Below are 19706 nucleotides of genomic sequence, written 5' to 3' on the forward strand. Positions count from 1 at the left end.
GAACAGATACTCTCATCTTCTGCATTTATTTCTATATGAATGGAAATCTGGACACTTACGACTCATCAAAACCCCCTAATACTCTCTATGAAAGCAGAAAATTTAACCTGAAATTTGCTTGTATCTTAAATTGCCAGAAATATTAATCTGGCAATGTATTTTCATGAAGAGAATGATCTGATGGGTTTTCAAAACTATGTGAAAAATATGGCAGCAGCTGATTCTATATTGGTGGCATGAACTGTTTCAAGGTAATTTCAATACCACTCAGAAAGTGAGTTTCTACACTGCTAAACTCACATTTTTAATAAAAGGTAGTAAATGTGATATAAAACAAGCCCAATAATTCAAGCATCAGAGTGTGAACCAAATAAAAATATTGGACAAAAAGTTTGATCTGATATTGAGAAAATATCGAATGATTATGAGTCGCTAAGGAAACAAGTCTCATTATGCTACCCTGAACTTTGTATAAGCACTTTTGCAATGGTCTCTCCACATAAATTCCAAAAACAAATTAAAAAACCTCATCTGCATAAATTTCTCCTTCCATCTCCTTCATTCTCCACCCAATAGCAAGGCTACCTTTGACAATCAAAAAAAAAGGTGGAGTGTACAAGAGGAGGAATGACTGGAAAAGTGCCTCATCCTGCTGTCATCTACACTCTTTTCCTTCTTAAAAAGACCTTACTCTTTACTCACCAAGACATAGGAACAGATAGTTGTGTTGTGGGACTGACAGGTGCACCCCAGATAATACAGAGCACAGGCATCTTGCAAGCAGTCTCTTTCCCCAGCTATCACCATTGGAAGAATGTTGATAACACCCAGAGCTAAGTCAGCCCCTTCAGTTTAACTAACAGGTTGTTCTTTTCTGTCAAGGCAGTTTGGAGGTACTGCATGTGGAAACTGTGCACTCTATCTTTAAGTCATAAGGTGGGAAGCTCTGGAAAGATAACAGCCAGTAGATCTGAGAAATCTGTCAAATTTCCAGCAGCGAAGTGACTATGAGAAACAATGCTTAAGTAAAATCCAAGTATCATCTTGTGGTTTAGGTACCAGCTCAAGTTCTGTTTTCTGGGCCTTCTGTCAAATAAATCAACAACATTAGAGGCAATTCAACCAATTTAGACTGTCTAAAGAGTCAGTCTTATTTAAGGGTCTCATTCAGACAAAACAGGATTTGGAAGAGTTTCAGTCTTTAAAGCAATGCACATTGTTGCCTTAAAAACAAAGCTATTAAGGAACACCCTATTCTAGTTTTTGGATTATTTAATTTTTTGATTTGTTATTAGGACTTCAGTTTTTCAGCTCTAGGTAACTAATGTTCTCCAAGAGGTGACAGAACAGAGCATGGACTTTGACATGTCTGCAATGGCTTTGGCAGGTTGATAAGCCTTTGCCTGATAAAATGACTCTGGGTTGTTCTCAACAAGGTCAACAGCTATAGATACCTTACTTCTTAAATGTGACCCCAGGGCCCAAGTTCTGTCACAATCTGCACACAGACATATGGACTAGCAGCTGATGGGCATTGTAACTCTCACCTGCTGCAAGTACACACATTTGGGTTTGTTGCTTTTTTGGTTTTGGCTTGTTTGGTGGCTTTTATAAACAGGAAAAAAATAGAAAGAAAATAAACCAATATTATTTGCCTTCTCTTAAAAAAAAGAAAAAATGTTCCTTCAAAAATTGAAAGGCTTTACAAAAAACCTGCCAAAAATCACTAGAAAGATTCCCACTGTTATCTAAGAGGTCTGGGTAATTATACCTTTAGAGTATAACTGTGAAATATTTTAATGCAAATCCAAACACAGCCTTAACCACGAGATTGCCATCAATACTACCACTCTTTAAAAAATTCATGTGCAGCTACTGATTTGATTTTGAGAAACATGATGTTAGAAACACTCATGGCACATGCCTGGAGCACTTACCAGAACGCATTGGTAGATACCTGCCCCTGCAATCACCATGTGTGTTATTAAAGGGCAAAAATTTTAAACAGCATTAAAAACACACAGACAAATAAATATTCAAGTTTAAAAAGGTTTTTTTGGCATAGAGAACTTGCAATCCTTTATTCTTTTTCTTTATTTGAACCCTCATGATTCAAGTGATGTACTTTTAGAAATATTGTGTGCACAGCATTCCTTAACGTGTGCTGCAGTAAAGAAGGAAGGAAGAAAAGGAGTTCAGCCTACTCAAAATACGTTGATAACGAATATCCCATGATAGGAAGAAATAAGTACTTTATGAAATTACTAAGTAGCAGCAATGGATTAATTTTCCCTCTTAGTGAGGCTTCAGTTCCTATTTTACAACTAAAAATACTCCTAAGAGAAAAAAAAAAGATACAAAAGAAAAAAAAAACATATAGCATATGTGTGCTGACTTCCCCACAAGAGAGTCTCTGGTTTCCCTGAGCAGCTGTCAGAGCAATCAATTTCAGTCAGAGAAATCTCCTTTACAGAGGAGGAAAATAAAAATTAAGACCAGCACCCCCTAAACATATGTTCCAAGGTTTCCCTTCTATCTCCTCTGAAATTCTATTGTTACCCAGGCAAGCAGCACAGCCTGAGCTGAAAATTTAACAGTTTAAAGTCTGCGATTCAACTTACCTTGGTAAAAAATTAATTCCTGGAGAACACAACTTGAAGTCTGTTATACCAGCTGTTCCACATTAGCAGAATGACAACTGCTCCTTTCTTTCTAGCTGTGCCGTGAACTGACATATCAAGATAAAACAATAAGATTTTTGACAAATCAAATTTGGATTGGCCACAATTATTAGAAACATTTTATGGAGGAATTACTTTGTTTGCTTTAATCATTTGATGGGCATATACAGGTAAGTAAAGGGCAAGAAAAAGACTAACTACTGTTAAAGGTATTTTGTATCTCTTACTGCTTAATAGTTTGTTTATAGCAATACTAACCAAAAGTGAACAAAAACACTAGGGGATAGACAGGGGAGGCAAAGCAGATATGCACTATTCCTGCTTAGGATGGACCAAAGTCAATTCTGAGATCTCCATAATCACTCTTTGGCACTTTTGAATTACAGATCGACTTAGGAATTTAGCTCTTGGCATCATCTTTATTTATAATGTTTAAATACAATTTTAGCTCATTACTGTTGAGCATGGGATAGCATGGAATATTGAACTCCTTTTCTGAAAGAGATGCAAATTAAATCTTGTTGTAATGTTAACTCCTAAAAGACAGCTTTGGCTCAGGGATGTCACTTTCATGCATAATTTTATTATTTTTTTTGTATGTGTGTCAATTCTGAAAATCAGCTTGCATTACTGGTACATTTTTTTAAGAACAGACCTCCTCTGTATTTTGAGCCAGAAATCTCATTTTACAGCAGGACTGATGCTACTCCAGAGCAAATTGTAACCAGCTCCATCTGCTTTCAGAAGAGAACAAAATCCCAGTTGTCTAAACTGGCATAGGAAAACATTAGGAAAATCCTGTAATTTTCTTCTGTTATCTCTATCTTCCATTTCTCTGACTAATCTACTTGCTCCTGAAATGATTTCTTTAACTGACCATTTGGAAATACATAGAAAGAAAAGTGACATTGAAAACAGCAGTTGACAATGACAAGGAAGTGCCATCTACTTTAGCTACCACCTAAATGGAACCAATTAGGAATGCATTCCCCTATCTAATGCACAGCCAAACAGGCTGCTGTAGTCCTGAGAGCATATTTAGATTACTGTTGGGAAATCAAGAATAAAAACAGATACAATGCAGTAACAGCTTAGACATTCTAAGTTTCTGGTGAGCATGAGAAAGAAAAAGCCTGTGTATTCTTTCTTTTGTGTACACAGACTTCTACCTCCTCTCTCACACATATTCCTAAATAATGTGTGTTTTTGTACAGATCACATTCTACCAAAAAAAAAGACATATTCAACTCTTAGGGACTAAATACAAGAGCAGAATTAGGGAAATTACAAGCCAACTCCAAGGTCTTTAAATCAGACAGTCATTTTTACTGTATTCCTACAGCAGCAGCAGAACTGTATCCTGATTCATGACTGAGACTCCTGTTCTCTGCCACAATGCAAATAAATAGCCACGAGTGCAGCGTATTTATTTTAAACACTACGCAAATATATTTGACCAAAAATCTGAGGATCTTAATGCTCTGAGAGAACTCAATGATTAATGATTCAAAAGATCTTTTAATTTTATAGATGGATAAAACTGAGTTTAAGCAAATTCCCTGAGAGCACAAAGAAAATTGACGAGGTAGAAGAGAAATAGACCTTAAGCCTCTTGTCAGAACTTTTAAGTTACATCATCCTTAAAAGTCATACAGTAGCAACTATCATAAAGCAATAGGCATATTTATATTACTAATAAGCTATTGCCTAACACTTACAGATAGAGATGGTGTTTCACAAAGCTGTAACTGCTCCACTCAAATTATAGAGTAGGTTCTGGCAAACTAAATAACCCCCTTCCAGAATTTTGACTTTAATACTGATCTACTACCTTGTATTGGGTTTGTGTGGCCAGGTTTGGTAGAGGGGGAGAGGGAGGCCTACAAGAGTGACTTCTGTGAGAAGCTGCCAGAAGCTTTGAACATGACCCACAGAGCCGCTGGCCAAGGCCAAGCCAATTAGAGACGGTGGGAGCGTCTCTGTGATAACATATTTAAGAAGGATAAAAAGTTATCGCACTGAGAGAAGAGCGGAGTAAGAATATGTGAGCAGAACAACTGAGCAGACACCAAGGTCAGTGAAGAAGGAGGGGAAGGAGGTGCTTTAGGTGCTGGAGCCAAGTTTCCCCTGCGGCCCATGGTGCAGACCATGGTGGAGCAGCTGTGCCCCTGCAGTCCATGGAGGTGCAGGGGGTGCAGAGATCCACCTGCAGCCCATGGAGGTGATCCCTGTTGGAGCTGGTGCATGCCTGAAAGAAGGCTGTGATCCCATGGAAAGCCCATGCTGGAGAGGGCTCCTGGCAGGAGAGAGGAGCCCATGGAGAGAGAAGCCCACGATAAAGCAGGTTTCTGCTAAGACTTGTGACCCAGTGGTAGACCCACACTGGAGTAGGCTGTGTCAGAAGGACTGCACTCTGTGGAAAGGGACCCACACTGGAGCAGTTAGTGAAGAACTGTAGCCTGTGGGATGGACTCACGTTGGAGAAGTTTGTGCAGAACTGGAGAAGAGGAAGGTCTCCTCTCACTGAGCAGCAGCAGAAACGACCTGTCATGAGCTGACCCCAGCCTCCATTCCCTGTCTCCCTGCACTGCTGAAGGGGAGGAGATAGAGCCCAGGAAGGAGGGATGGGGGGAAGGTGTTTTTAAGATTTATTTTACTTCTCATTATCTGCTCTGATTTTGATTTGTAATAAATTCAACTAATTTCCCCAAGCTGAGTTTGTTTTGCCCGTGATGGTAATTGATGAGTGACCTCTCCCTGTCCTTAACTCATGAGCCTTTTGATTCATTTTCTCTGCCCTGTCCAGTTGCAGAGGGGAGTGATAGAGTGGCTTTGGTGGGTTTACATCAGGCAACTTAAAACAACAACAAAAAGTTTTTGATAGCTTCCCCCTAATCCTCTTTTATGGGTAAAATGCCTCCACTGTACTTACGAATAACTACCCCCTGGACATACCATGCAACTTACTATTGGCATCAGTTTAGGGATTCAGACAAAGAGGAACTTTACTCCATGTCAGTCAGATGACACAGAGATCAATAGTATTTTAAGGCTGCACCTCTTCTATTGAGGGCTAAGGGCAACTGCCACGTTTCTGACTGAGCTGGAGAACACTGACAGGTTCCATGAGAGCAAGCAAGTAAACACATAAATTTTTCACCAACAAAATTTTGGAAATGCAGGTTTATAAAAAAAAATAAGTTCCAATTAAAAAAAAACAACAAACACCTTAAAATCACCTAATTACTACTACTATTGTTTTAAAATACTCAAAAACCCCAGAAATGTGACTCCTGTTCTAAGCACCGCACAGATGTGCACACAGGTGCACAGCGTGACAAAGACCCTGAGCTAAGGATACTATTTTCCAGAAAAATCAAGAAACAAATGGAATATGGAGAAAGTAAAACATTTTCACATTCAATTACAGTCAAGATTGTTCTATGCTTTGTCATCCACGTTACACGTTTATGAGCACTCACTCAAAATACTTGTACACACAGATATACATGCAGATATGCATGTTCACACATGCAGATTCACACACACAATTATCTGCGTGTTTGTATATACATGTATACTGAAAAAAGCCTAGGTAATCTGAGCACAGGAGAAGGAAAATAAAAACAAAACATATGGAGGGCAACAAACATGTGGCAAGGATAGAGGGAACATGACAAGGAGAATACTCCTGACAGAGAAAGGAAAAAACAGCAACAATAAGAAGAAAGGAGAAGCAGACAAAATAAATAATATCGAAAGCACAACTAATAAAGACAGCCTGCTGACTTGTATTTCAACTACAGGTTTATTTTTCCTTCAAGAATAATAAATGTTAAACTGTATATAATACTACAGCTGCTTTGCTACACACTTCCAATATAGACCTGTAATCCAGGAGCTGTCTCTCTCCCTGGCAAAATCTACATTCGGTCACTCAGGTGAAAGTGCCATTAGGGGACAATTCTGTGCCTGATACTGACAATTCTAGAAGACATGTAGGACTTTTAATATCTTTTAATATTTAAAAAAGTATGGATTTTGCACACAGCAGTGCCTACTGAGAAAAAATACCCTAAGGCTCACTCAGCTAACTGTAGAGTATCCTGAAGTAAAAAAAAAACAAACACACACACACACAAAAAAAACCCCAAACTATATCCAACCAAAAAAAAAACAAAACCAAAACCAAAACCAAAAAACAGAACAACCAAAAAAATCTCAAGTAACAAACAACACAAAACCCAGCTGTGAAACAGAGGAAACATATTGGTATTAAACTCAGTAGCTCTATCAACTTTTTCTTCTCTTCTAGCAAAGAAGTTTTTCTCATTTACCTGCAGGAAACATAGAGCATAACTATGTTAGTTTGTATATATACCCATACTTATATTCCAATCAAAATGGGTATGCATGTGCTTGCCAGTAACCAACTGTGAAAGGAAGGAAAATAATGATAACCATTTCCAGAGTACTTCCCTGCCTTTGCATTCTTTTGTACTTGAGCACTGGTGAAAAGCCAACACCAGTACCTAGCCATTAAAAAAAATAAAAATTAAGAATCTCCCAGCAGTATTCTTTTATTGGAACACAGCATGAATGCACCCTGACACTTCAGTTTAAGGTGTAACAAAGCATAGTCTTCCATTCTGGTACAATACTCAGACTCCAGGGACTCACATTTGAGGGCTGAGTGTACTATGGAATGAATGTGATAAACTAATGTGACCTTCACAATAGAGCTTGCCCCTAATTCCGCAGGTTTTGAGGTTTGGGGGTTTTTTACACATGCACATCCTTTAGTAAGGATGCAAAAATCTTAGAAAAAACTCCTCGTAGAAGCTAGGCTTTAAATTTTCAGTGCATCATTTCTTCATTCATACAACCCTTTCTCTTTTTCTCTTTTACATATATGTGTATTTACCTATGCTATCTAAGAAAACAAGATATGGTTTAATTTGGGACTACTGACTGTTGTTGGTAATAACTCAATGTTGCACCAGATGATTCTGTTCAGAAGCTAAAAGCCACGGTATCAGGCAGAGTTGTCCTCTAATATGTTGCTTAAGGCTACGCCTCTTGTTGTAGGTTGACCTTGGCTAGATTCTAGGTACCTGCTAAAGTCACTCTGAGCTGGGAGAGGTCACACAGGCAAACCAAAAACTCAGTGTGGGGTTAATACTAAAATTTATTACTAACAGGATAAGATCTAAAGAGTGAGAAATAAAACAGTCTTAAACACACTTTCCACCCACCCCTCCTTCCCTCCACAGCAGTGCAGGGAGACAAGTCCACCCACTGGGCAACAGGTCTTCCAAATCTGCTGTCTTGTAGGTCACTCTTCCATGGGCTGCAGGGGGACAGCCTGCTCCACTATGGTCCTCACCACCGGTTACGGGGGGGCACAGCTCTGAGTCTTTCCCCTACTCCATGGGGTCCCTCCCATGAGTAACGGTCCCTGATGGACCTCTCCAACATGGGTCCATCTCTCAGGCAGTAGTTCTTCCATATCTACTGTCCCAAGGGTCACTTCTCCATGGGATGCAAGGGGGGGTGTCTCTGTACCCCGATGGTCCTTCATAGGATGCAGTCCTTTATAGGGTGAGCTGTACCGACGTGGATCTCCCACATGGCCATGAGTCCTACCCAGGAATAACCTCCTCCGGTGTGGATTTTCCTCTCCACGGGCCACGAGTCTCTTGAAGGACTCCGCTCCATGCTGGGCCTTCCACAGGGTGTAATGGCCTTCTTCCATGCATCCATCTGCTCCAACATGGGCTTAGCTGCACCAGGGCGGGCCACCCCAGACCAGTCTGGTTTGACTCAGCCAGGGGGGAGAGAGGTCAGTGCCCACTGCTCCCCTGGCCTAGCCCGCGGGGCACCCCTCACCCCTCGCAGTTCACCTTCGGGGCTTTGGAGCTGTCACTGCTGTTTGACTCCCTGGGCAGGATGGCAGCAGGGGCCACCGGTGACTGCTCCGGGCTAGGTGCCGAGAAGCCCGGGCTGGGCTGCTGCACCCCCCACCCCTGTCCCTGTCCCGTGGCGAGGGAGGTGGCAGGGCAACCCAGGAGCTTCGGTCAGCTCTCCCCTGGCTCGGGAAAAAATTCTTCTGCACAACAAACTTGTTCTTAAATATGTTATCACAGAGGCGCAATTATTGGCTCTCCTTTGGGAAGCAGCAGAAAGTCCCTCCTGTAGCCAGCTATCATTGGCTTCATTGGGGAGGGAAACTTCTAATAGCTTCTAATCAAAACCACCTTACGTAGCCCCCCCCCGCTACCAAAAAAAAAAAAAAAACCAGCCACCTCAACCCATATCACCTCTCTAGAATGAGTTTAAAAGGTCATTAACTCTGCTTTGCAAACAGGCATACAATGCAGTTTCACAAGAAATGTCTTGCTTTAGCATTTACAAAATGCAGTCTTAAAAAGGTCTTTATATCCCTCCCACAGGAGTATAGCTCCTATACAGGAGGACTATAGCTCCTCACTTGTTTACTTCCTATATAGCAGCAGCAGCAGATGCTTCTCCTTCCAATTTCAACAGTTAGCCTTCCAGAGGAATTAGAGAAGCAAATAGTAGGACTTCCGTGCATGACATACAGATTCAACAATATTTGTAAAGCTTTATTTGTATTGCAAGACTGCAGAGATTATTAGGAAGCTGCAGGGTCCTTGATCTGAATTTAGGATCCAGTTAAAATCTCAAAGTCACATTACAGAGTGATTTAGAGAAACTAAACTAAATCTAGATTTAGATGCAACTGTGGTAAAATTAACAACAGGTTTTCCCAACTATTTTGTAAACACAGCACTACTTTTCACTTAAAGTAGAAAAACTATCAAAGTGAAAAAAGAGTATCTTTAGTTATATCCATGTCAACATTGCTCCAGCGAGTTTTGGGTCTTTCAGGCATTCAAATCTAGTCCAGAAGTGGGGTAAGCAGGAGGTTTGGGTTATTTTTACTTACTTCTTCAAAGTAACATTTTGAGAGGAATCCTGGCTATTCTTTTATTTGTCTTTATTGTATGGAGCCTGTTCAACACAGTAAAGAATCCCACAGGAAGTGTACGTTCAGGAGAAGGGGCACAAGAAAATATGCACTTACTCTAAATGCACAGTTTGATATAGGACAATCCACAAGATTTAGGAAAATACTTTAAAAATCAGCAAGCAGGACAGTTGACTCCTAATGCAAAAATCAGATTTCAAATGGCAAAAACCTCAAAGGACCTTTTGAAAGTATGATCTTCATGAAGTTGGCTGATAAAAATCACCAAACAACATAACAGTGCAAGAAAAGGGATCAACTAGAAGACTGAGTTCACATTCTCTACTATACAGTGCTCTATGCAACTGCTTCTCAAGCTCGAGCTCCTTCTTAGAAGGTAAAAGATAGGACAAGGTTGCAGATTAGTTCATCATTTCATCCAGATGATGACTTCAGGACAAAAGCAGTTACAGAAATATTATTCAGAAACACTTTGAAAAATAACAATAGTAAGAGTAGGAAAATACTAAATAACAATTACGGAAACTTTGCAATGCCACTTCAGAGAAACAACAAAGAATGTATATGACTTCATTTACCAGCTTAGCTATTTATTATCACTTAAATTAGTCTTTGTATGGAGGCTAACAAGAGCTTTGTTTGAAAAAACTAGGAGCAACAGCAATCAAAAAACAGGATTTATAGTGGAAAGTCTGTTAATCTTTTTTTCCCTTTTATACTTAACAAATTAAAAGCTTGCAAGCAGTTTGTAACCATCAAGGTGTCCTGAGTATCAGAGATATTATTTCCACTAATTTTACTGTTTTCTGCTTCTTAGCCATTGTATGTTATTCTAAATTAGAGAAGACCTTTCGAGACAAGATGCTTTGCATATTTACTACTAGCAATGTAATTGCTAGAAATTGGAAACTGGGCCTTTAGCAGTAAGTGAAGACCAAGGCCAGTCTGTTTGTTTGTTTGGGGGGAGAGGGGAGGGAAGCGATCAACCCAAATGAAAAGCCACCTTTTTCCTATCACTTGACTCTGTAGTGCATATCTAAAACCCTGTTGTATACATACATACAGAGTAGTATTCATTTCAGCTATCTGATTAAGCAAAAATCTGCCAGCAGTAACAACTGCAAAGCAGCTGATTTCCTTCCAACAAGGCAACAATGACATCCTCTCCAACTTTTACCCCGTATTCCTGAATAAAACCAAGTTTTATTTAGTTATCAGGCATGCATTAACAGCAACAACTTTAAGATAAAACTGATATCAAGTGGGAAGGAAAGCAACCATCTATAAAATCAAGGCATACTAACATAATATAAAAAACTGCCAACGGAAAGAATTAATTTAATCAGTATTTAATTTCTTAGTTGTTTTAGTGCAGCACTAGGACAAAATACTTCTCTGTAATCAAGTCCTTGTCGCAGATAGTGGCTTTGAGAAGGCAATGAAAAAGTATAAAACAGAAATATGTACTACTTTATTTACATCATGGTTCTCTAATAGGAGGAAAAGCCCTATTATATGCAGCAGAGGACATGAATTTACTTTATAAATTATTAAATGTGGGCTTCATATATCATAAAATGATATTTAACTCCATTTATTGAGCCTGTAAAGGTTGTGTGGTGGTTGGGGTTTTTTTTCAATTTGAACTGCCCTAGCAGAATGCACAGAACAATTTCAGAAAGTGAGAGGAGTCAGGTGGGGGGGCCCCAGGGAGGTTTGGCAGACAGGGAGATAATTCAAGTCTTTCTAGCAAAACTTTTAAAACAGAAAACGCAGGGAGTATTGAGGGAAACAGCTCAAGGAAAGGAATGACAGCAGTAATATATGACAAGTTGATACAGAAAAGCAACTATAGTTTTATTCCCACAGACCATTTCTTTTTATCAGCTCGGTTGGCTCTTCCTGTCTCTGTCTAATTCTATAGTATCGAAGAAAAAAACCAAAATAATATCTTCCCTCAGCCGTGAAGATCCCTCACCATTCCCTTGCTTTAGTATTTTTGGTTAAAACACTTAATATATGTCCTGGAAAAAATAAAACACAAAACCCCTGCCAGCCATTGTGCAGTAAGGGATAATAGTGAACATTGAGCTTAATGAGTCTCTGGCTTTTTACCAGATCTGCAGAACTCCAGTTGTTTGCAAAGCATCCCCTGACAGAGACACAGATGTGCAGATGGACAAAAACTGCACAGAACATACATGTATATAGGTGTAGAAGGGACTGGAGAGGGTGAAGGGAAGGGAGAGAAAGCTCAGTTAGAGCAGTGCCAGAGAGAGAAATAAAAACAAAATGGGAAAAATCAGCTTTTTTGTTCATATAACAAAGCAACATCATTGAGATCCTAGGTCTTCGAGTGACAATGAGCTACTAAACAAGAATAGCAACAACTGTGGCCAGCCCAAGATTTCATGTCATTATTTTTAAAAAAAGTTGTTGGGTGACTACAGAATTAGTCATAAAAAGGAGAACTGAGGCATGAAAATGGGGAGCACAGACACAGCAGTATGAGCATGTTCATGAGAACAAATTAGGCTTCTGACCCAACTGCCCTGTGGTGATGACATCTGATTTTTCTGAAATGTTGTTCCGTGCAATGAATATCGACCAAGACAAAGTAGGCAGGGGATGGAGAAACAGTATGATGTTCATTATTCCTATTATATCTGTTCCTTCTAAACCTTCTCTCTTGAGTTGATTTTGTAAAGGATTTCATATCAAGACTGCCAAATGCTTTTGATTACTTTACCCTATCAAGCAAAAACTGACTGATCATTGGACTTCTAGCTAATCAAGAAATGGCTACCAGGGAGATGAGCAAAACATCTAACAGTAGACAAGACTTGTTTGGTATTCCTTCTAATTAATTATATTTAATTAGTGTCCAGTAATAGAGTGTTGGTGTCCATTTAAAAACCCCTCTGAGTACAGTGGTTCATCCGCCTATAAAAAGAAAGACTGAAGGAAACAATGCCATTTGTTCTGAAAACAACTGAGATCCTTGCACTTTCTCATATTTAATTTCAAAGCATATATTTGGGGTGGTAGTGGTGAAGTGCTAAAAACTTTCCTTCACTTTCAACCAACCAAAGTTGATATTTCCCATTTTATTTTTCTCTCTGGCGCTGCTCTAACTGAGCTTTCCCTTCCCTTCACCCTCTCCAGTCCCTTCTACACCATCAGCCTCTGTTATGGTCACAAGCCAGGAAAGGGAGCTAAAGCGATGAATATTCATACCATTACATCATCTGAAGAGGGGGCACCACCCCACCTGGCGTGGGAAGTTGTGGGGGCCAGGGCTTGCCACTGCTAAAAGTTGTTCCGGGGTCTCAGCCACCGACGGAAACCGTCCCTGCCTCGCCAGCACAGCAGCCAAGCTGGGAGCTGCCAACTCGATGCGTTGATGTGCTGAAATCGAAGCAGCTCAGGGGTCACCTCCACCGCAGCCACTGCGCCGCCACAGTCCCGCCTGCCGCCGGACCGCCGCTGGAGCGCCGCGGGAGCACCGCTGGAGCGCCGCGGGAGCGCCCGCTCGCCACGTGGAACCGCTGCCCGTGCCAGAACCCCTGCCAGTGCCGGCACCACCGAACCGGAGAGAGCGAAAGTGAAACACATCGCTATCGCCCACAGCCCAGCCAAGGCCAATGGGACAACACGTGGCAGGGACCTGATGAAAGCAGTCCATTTATTTCAAAATTTGCTTTAGAGCCAATGCAGCATAAAGAGAGAGACAAATTACGACTACTTCTTATGTTTCCCCATCACTTTTAAGCCCTTCTTTTATTAAAATATTAGCCTTTTATAATGATACTAGCACATCAATGATATTCAATTACTAGTAAAGATCCCTGAATGAAATGAAAACTAACAAGACTCCTGTTTATTATCATCACATTTACTTCTTCAGCATTAACCACAGTACAAAAGCAGTCTTTTAGCAACTGCAGAGACTTTGGTGGTCATTTTGTAGTTCTACAGCTGGATAAAATATCCACAGACTGACTCAAAGAAAAGATTTGACCTTGAGGTACAACAGATCCTCTTTGAAACAAACCTTCTCCTCCTAAGCAATCTGAAGAGTTAGTCTCTAGAAGTGAATCTGCAGGTATTAGACATGAAGGGAAAAAAAATCTTTTTGAAGTAAGAGGGGGGTTGTTGGAAAAGGAGAATCAAGCATACTCTGTTCCAGATCACATAATGGTTCAGAAAACAGTTCACTGGATAGTGAGATAAATACCAATGTTTCTGAGCTTTTCTTTTGTGCCACAGAAGGGTAAGAATTATGAATTGGAGAAAGTCCCATGCTGTAAACGAGTTATCTTTTACCATATATCTCCCCCTCTTCTCCATTACACAAAAAATGCTCAAAGGCTGAATATATTTTCCACAATAATTTCATTATGTGAGTTATCATCGTATATTTCCCACAATTTGCCGCACTTTAAAGGGCTATTGGCTATGACTGAATGACTTAGATTAACGTATAGAAATCTCAGAAGCACTAAAGCCAAGTATTTGACTTTACAGGTCTTAAAATTGTTCCATTTAGGTTGCCCATAAACTATCCCAATTTCCCAAACAAGATCAAAATTATTTAAAACATTAGACAGTGATATTCATACAAAAAAAAATTAAAAAAAAAAAAGATCCAACTCAGCAGCATTTATTATCAGTCTGTGTAATAATGAAGTTCATAACCTGCACTTCAATGCATGATTTGGACAGTCCCACTGTAAACCAGTGGAATAATGCAATATTCCAATATGCAATAATTCATATTGGAATTCATATTGAATTTCACTTTATAGCCTTGCATGAAGCACACCATAGCCACAGCTGCTACACCAGAACACATCCTTCTCTGCTGGCTGCCATTCAGTCCAGGCCTTATGTTAGAGCCCAGGCACAAAGATAATTAGAGAGTTTTACCCTTTTAATAAACTATAGATTAAACCCCCCACAAAACTAAGCAACTAAAAAACTTTTTTTCAGGAAAAGTCTATTAATGTAATACCAAAAGAGCAATAAAGTGTGGGTCTTTCTTCTGTTTTCCAAAAAATGTTGAAAAGCATCAACTGAGGTTTATGTAATAAGTATTAGAAACATTTCCAGATCGTAGTATAGGTAAGTAAAGGAGATGAACTGGGACTTTTAGGACAGTCTATTGCAGAAGTGGGATTTCTGAAAGAATTTCTCATATCGTAGAAGCATGAATTTACAAGTTTAAACTACCTTGGATACTGAAGGATAAAAGTCAAACAAAAACAAATTATATAGAACTACTGGTAAGATAGAATGAGAAGGGTCTATCCACACATTCACTGTAAAAAAAAAAAGGTCTCACAGAGTCTCAGGATGATGTCATATTTTTTACTTCAGATCAGCAGGCCGGCAAGTACAGGTTTGGACAAACAGTTTGCTAGACAAATTCGGGGAGTTCTCTGTACTGCAATATTGTGCAAGCATAGCAGACTACTTTGTCCTCAAAAGCACATTAATTTCCAGTTTACTGAAAATCATCAAAGAGTTTGTAAGTGATTCAAATATAATTGAGTATAATTAAAAATAATCTTACCTTCTTTTGATCTTCTAGTTTATGACTTACTGGATTCCTTCCATGTTTGTTCATCTCTGAAGATAAATCCATCACATTCACTCCTTGCCCTTCAAAATGAAATCGATTCAGCAATGCAGCAAACTAATCCAAAAAACAGGAGCTATGAACACAGAGACATGGTGCTTTTTTTCCATCACACACCGTCTCTGAACATCAATGACTTGGAGAAATGACTAAGAAACCCATCAACTGAGCTGAGGAAAACTTTGCAGTTCACTCTTGGGACTTTCCAAATGACCATAGCGTTCTAAATAGCTGATGCTTAAGAAGAGAAATATTTGTCCACTACTTTTAACTCCAACTGCTATCTGTATCTTTCTTCATAGGTTTCCATTTTATAGGAGATTACATCCTGACTGCGGACCTGTTGAAGAAAAAAAAACATCATCAAGATTGATTTGCAATTTGCTGTCACTCTTTGTAACTCATTATCTGTCTGCACTAGGTGTGAGGGGGGATTTTTTGTGGGTTTTGTCCTGGTGGTTTGGGTTTGGTTTTTTAGGGTTTTTTTGCTAAGTAATTAATACTGGAGTTTCACTTAATACTCGGCAGGGTGAAGCAATGCATGATCCCACTCATCCCCCTCTACATCACCATGGGCACACCAAGTATTCACTGAGAACAGCTAGTGAATTCCAGGTACCAATGTAAAGGAAAAGTTAAAGGAAAGGAAAGAGAAAAGACTATTTGGCTAAAGGAAGCACAGATGAAAATACTGAAATATAAACAGACAAAAAAAATCCCTCCTGAAGATGCCTAGTCCCACCACTAAAATCTCAAGCTTTCTTATTTTGATTCAGTTACAAACAGGAGAAAGACATATGGGTGGGATAAACCGAACAAGGAGACAAAAACAAGAGCTTAATATTGATACAGAGAAACATTGACAGCATCGTACCCTGTGAGATACAATTTCTCCTGCAGGCTAAAGAGTGTTCTAACAAGAAATAGAATTGTAGTTATTCTCAAAACTACAATTTGAGGCACCTATTCTTAGCCATATTTATCTTCACATACACTTGAACATGATATCATTAAAGGAATAATCATGCAATAAGGACAAGTGCTTTCCAAAAATACGTAGAAACAAAGAGAAGATGCCTTGGGAAATCACAGGAATATAAGCAATTGTACACTAAGCTACTACATGAGAGAACGCATACCCAGATAGCTTGTTTTCCAAAAACAGCTTTAGAATGACACCTCTTACCTAAGCATATAATGAATTTTGCTTCCTATTCTAACTTTTGAGAATCATCTCCTTTTGCAGATAAGCTGAGAATTACAAATACACTCACCAAAGTGGACTCAAATGCTTCAAGAGCATTTTCGTATTCATTACTTAGAGCATCCTGGGGACGTCAGTGAAAGAAAAAAACAAGACTGTAAGGCATTAACTGCCCAGAAAATAGGAAGCAGTCATTAAAACTACATGTTTAAAACTTCCATAAACTTAGCATTTTATTGGATTAAGAAGCAGATCAGATTCAGTAGTATGCTGTAACCTTCCCAAGCACAACCAGCTTTTCTCATCTTGTTTCCACAGAATCTGAAGCACAGCAGGACAGAACCAGACATCACTCACAGGTGCAGACCATTCCCACCCCCACCTGTGATTTCCCCCATTTGACAGTTTCACAGACCCACAGAATGCACAAATCCATAATGCCAGGATGCAGGAAGATGAAACATGAGATCAACATGCAGGGATCAACATCTGGATTTATACTTAGAACAATTATAAAGCCAAGATAAATCAAAAACAAGCTATTAAAAAACAGCAGTTTCCCTGGTTCATTTCATGGTCAGACATATAAATTATATTACTCCCCATGCCTGGCAATTATTTTGCTAGGCAATTAAGCTATTCTGTGGAACTGTATGGTGTTTTCAAGCCAAAGCTGGATAGAATGCAAATAATTTTGTTTGGACTGCCCTCATTAATTTTAACATGCAAAGCACAGGGTGGCAATTCTTGCTCATTCCATTCAGCACATTGTTCCATGGTCTTCAGCCTTTTCAACATAAGCAGCTGTAATTAAATGCTCTTGGATGTCTTTTTTTTTTTTTTTACAGTGGAACACAGTTTGTTATTCACTATTTTACACTAATATTTAACATACACACAATCACAGAATAAAATATCTAGAGTCCTAGATAGCCTAATGATCACATATTAAATAACAGATTTTTTATGAGATTTTACTATCATTTACAAATGTAAAAGTCAAGATGAATTAGAACTTTTTTAAAATTTTATTCCCTTAACAAACATGTAAAAGTAATCTAATAATAATTTCTAATCATTTACAGATACTCCTAGTAAAATAGTCTTGCAGATGCATTTAACATTGCAAACAGAGGCCTAAAGAAAATGGAGCAAGCTATTCAAGCCAGGACTATCCTTAGACTTTCTTGTTAAAGAATACAATGAGGAAAGTGTTTTGCAGAAGTATTTCTGGCTGGGGGTTAGTAACTTCCTCCTCTAGAAGCACACTATGGAAAGCATTCAGGGTGATGAAGCTTCTGCTTTAAGTACCTCTAAAACTTGTCTAAATTCAGGTGGACTTTATTCAGGTGAAATGTGCCTGCAAGAACTTTTTGTTTTACTTCACTATGAACAACAGGTTACTGATAGACTAGTGGGGAACAATCCCAGAATATATGCTGAGAATTAACCAGAATTACCCTTTCTATACTGCCTTTATTATCAACACAGATGGTTCTTGAAAACTTTACAGTGACAGGATTTTCAGAAAGCAACGAACATCCTCAAGCTCTCTGCAGGCCTCTTATGTGTATTGTTTACTATTATTATAACTAATACTACTACTATTTTCCCTGAAGTAGCACATTCACTAAGTATTTGGTGGAAGTTAACACAAATATCTTTAGAGAGTCTGGATGATGCAACAGCCTTGGTTGGGGAGCAGGGTCAGGGAGGGTGAGCAGTAAGCAACTACTGTGTTTTGGTCAGTTTTAATGGTTCTATGAAGTCTACAAAGAAGAAGTTGCTGTACAATCTTAGGAAAAATTTAGATAATGAGGTCTACTGATATATTAAAAGTCCATGACTTCATAAGGTGTATTCTGATGGCTACCTAGGAGGCTGCACACCACAACACTGCTCTGTGGTTGTTATCGTGGGCAAGGATGAGGACTTGGGGTACATTAGAGACCCTACAGATTACTTTCTTTATCAAAATCCTATTGTGCCCACATGGACATTCTCAACTTTTGCGATACAAATACAGCAACCTTGCAGTCATCTTGAGGCAAGTGCAGGTATGAAACTGCACCTTTCAAATTTTCTTTTTTGTATACAGGTAAGTCTACTGAACTGCATCTTGGATATTATCAGCTGCACTGATACAGTTTTATGATTAAGAACACTTGAGAGTTATGTTTTTATTAAGGCATTTCTGGAAATCTAGATAGAGAAACTATTTTCTGGGTATGCTGATAGGAAAGGCTATGCAAATTTTAGAGGGAAAGCACAGCAATTTTCAGGACTAATACCTCATTATCAAAATGGAGATTCTACTTTATGTGCAGTTATAATAGTGATGTGGAATTTGTGGGCTGGGAGGGAGGAGAAGTTGAACATAATACCCATTTACCTCTTTCAAACATGATAGTGTCTATGTCAGGACCAAAAGCAAGTGCCATCTGTAAATCTCAGTATACAGCTAAAGCAAAACCAAGATACAAATGAGCCTTTGTTCTTGCTCATCAGTGTTTCCAGGGATGGCAGCATGGCTGAGAGAAGAGGTGGGAGAGTATCAAGATGCCATGATTCCCTTGAGACTAGCAATGGGACACATCTTATGCATGGTATTCTCTCCCCCACTGTCCCTGGGGTTGATTCTTCATGCAATAGAAATGAGGCTCACCACTAACAAGTTATTCAGCTCCACACTGAAGATAGGCAGGTCAAAGATACCATGGATATAACTTCCAGCCTTGATATGCTCCTATGGAACCTCTAGCAGATGTGGCACCCCAGTATGGCTCTAATTTACCCACAGCAATAGCTTCACAATGGCCTTAAAAAAGCTTACCTCTAATCATGAAAGCTTCTTATCTTTCTTTGTAGCCTTTTCCCACAGGGAGAAAGCATTTAGGGTCTCAGTATGGGTCTAACTGCAGACATAGTGATCAGGCACACAAAGAGTTATCAGGAAAAGAAGATGATGTTGACTCTTGCAGGATTTGAGAGCAATGCCAGAGAACACTTCTTTTAGCCAGCATTCAGAATAAGAAGTCAATACCTGTTCTCTGCAAACACATATGATAGAAGTGCCATAGAAAGGCTTGTCTGCACCAGATAAAAGCAGTCTGAGAAGGCAGTTGGTAAGCCAAAAAATATCTCTAAGCACTGAGGCTTGCCTGCAGA

At 39.3% G+C, this 19706-nt stretch overlaps 1 protein-coding gene across 1 annotated transcript in view; it reads right to left on the reverse strand.

Annotated features, from left to right (window-relative positions):
* NAV3 (neuron navigator 3) overlaps positions 1-19448 on the reverse strand; it is a 384858-nt gene extending 365410 nt beyond the window's left edge. Inside the window, exons 1-2 of the mRNA XM_025895950.2 lie at positions 19372-19448; positions 15269-15674 (exon numbers count right to left, since the gene is read on the reverse strand). Coding sequence (XP_025751735.1) covers positions 15269-15340 — 72 coding nt within the window. The 5' untranslated portion in view covers positions 15341-15674; positions 19372-19448. The remainder of the gene's footprint in view (positions 1-15268; positions 15675-19371) is intronic.
* Between the last annotated feature and the right edge of the window lie 258 nt (positions 19449-19706).

This window comes from Manacus vitellinus, unplaced genomic scaffold (assembly GCF_001715985.3).
Source record: "Manacus vitellinus isolate BGI_N305 unplaced genomic scaffold, ASM171598v3 scaffold_5_pilon, whole genome shotgun sequence".
Classification (NCBI taxonomy): domain Eukaryota; kingdom Metazoa; phylum Chordata; class Aves; order Passeriformes; family Pipridae; genus Manacus; species Manacus vitellinus.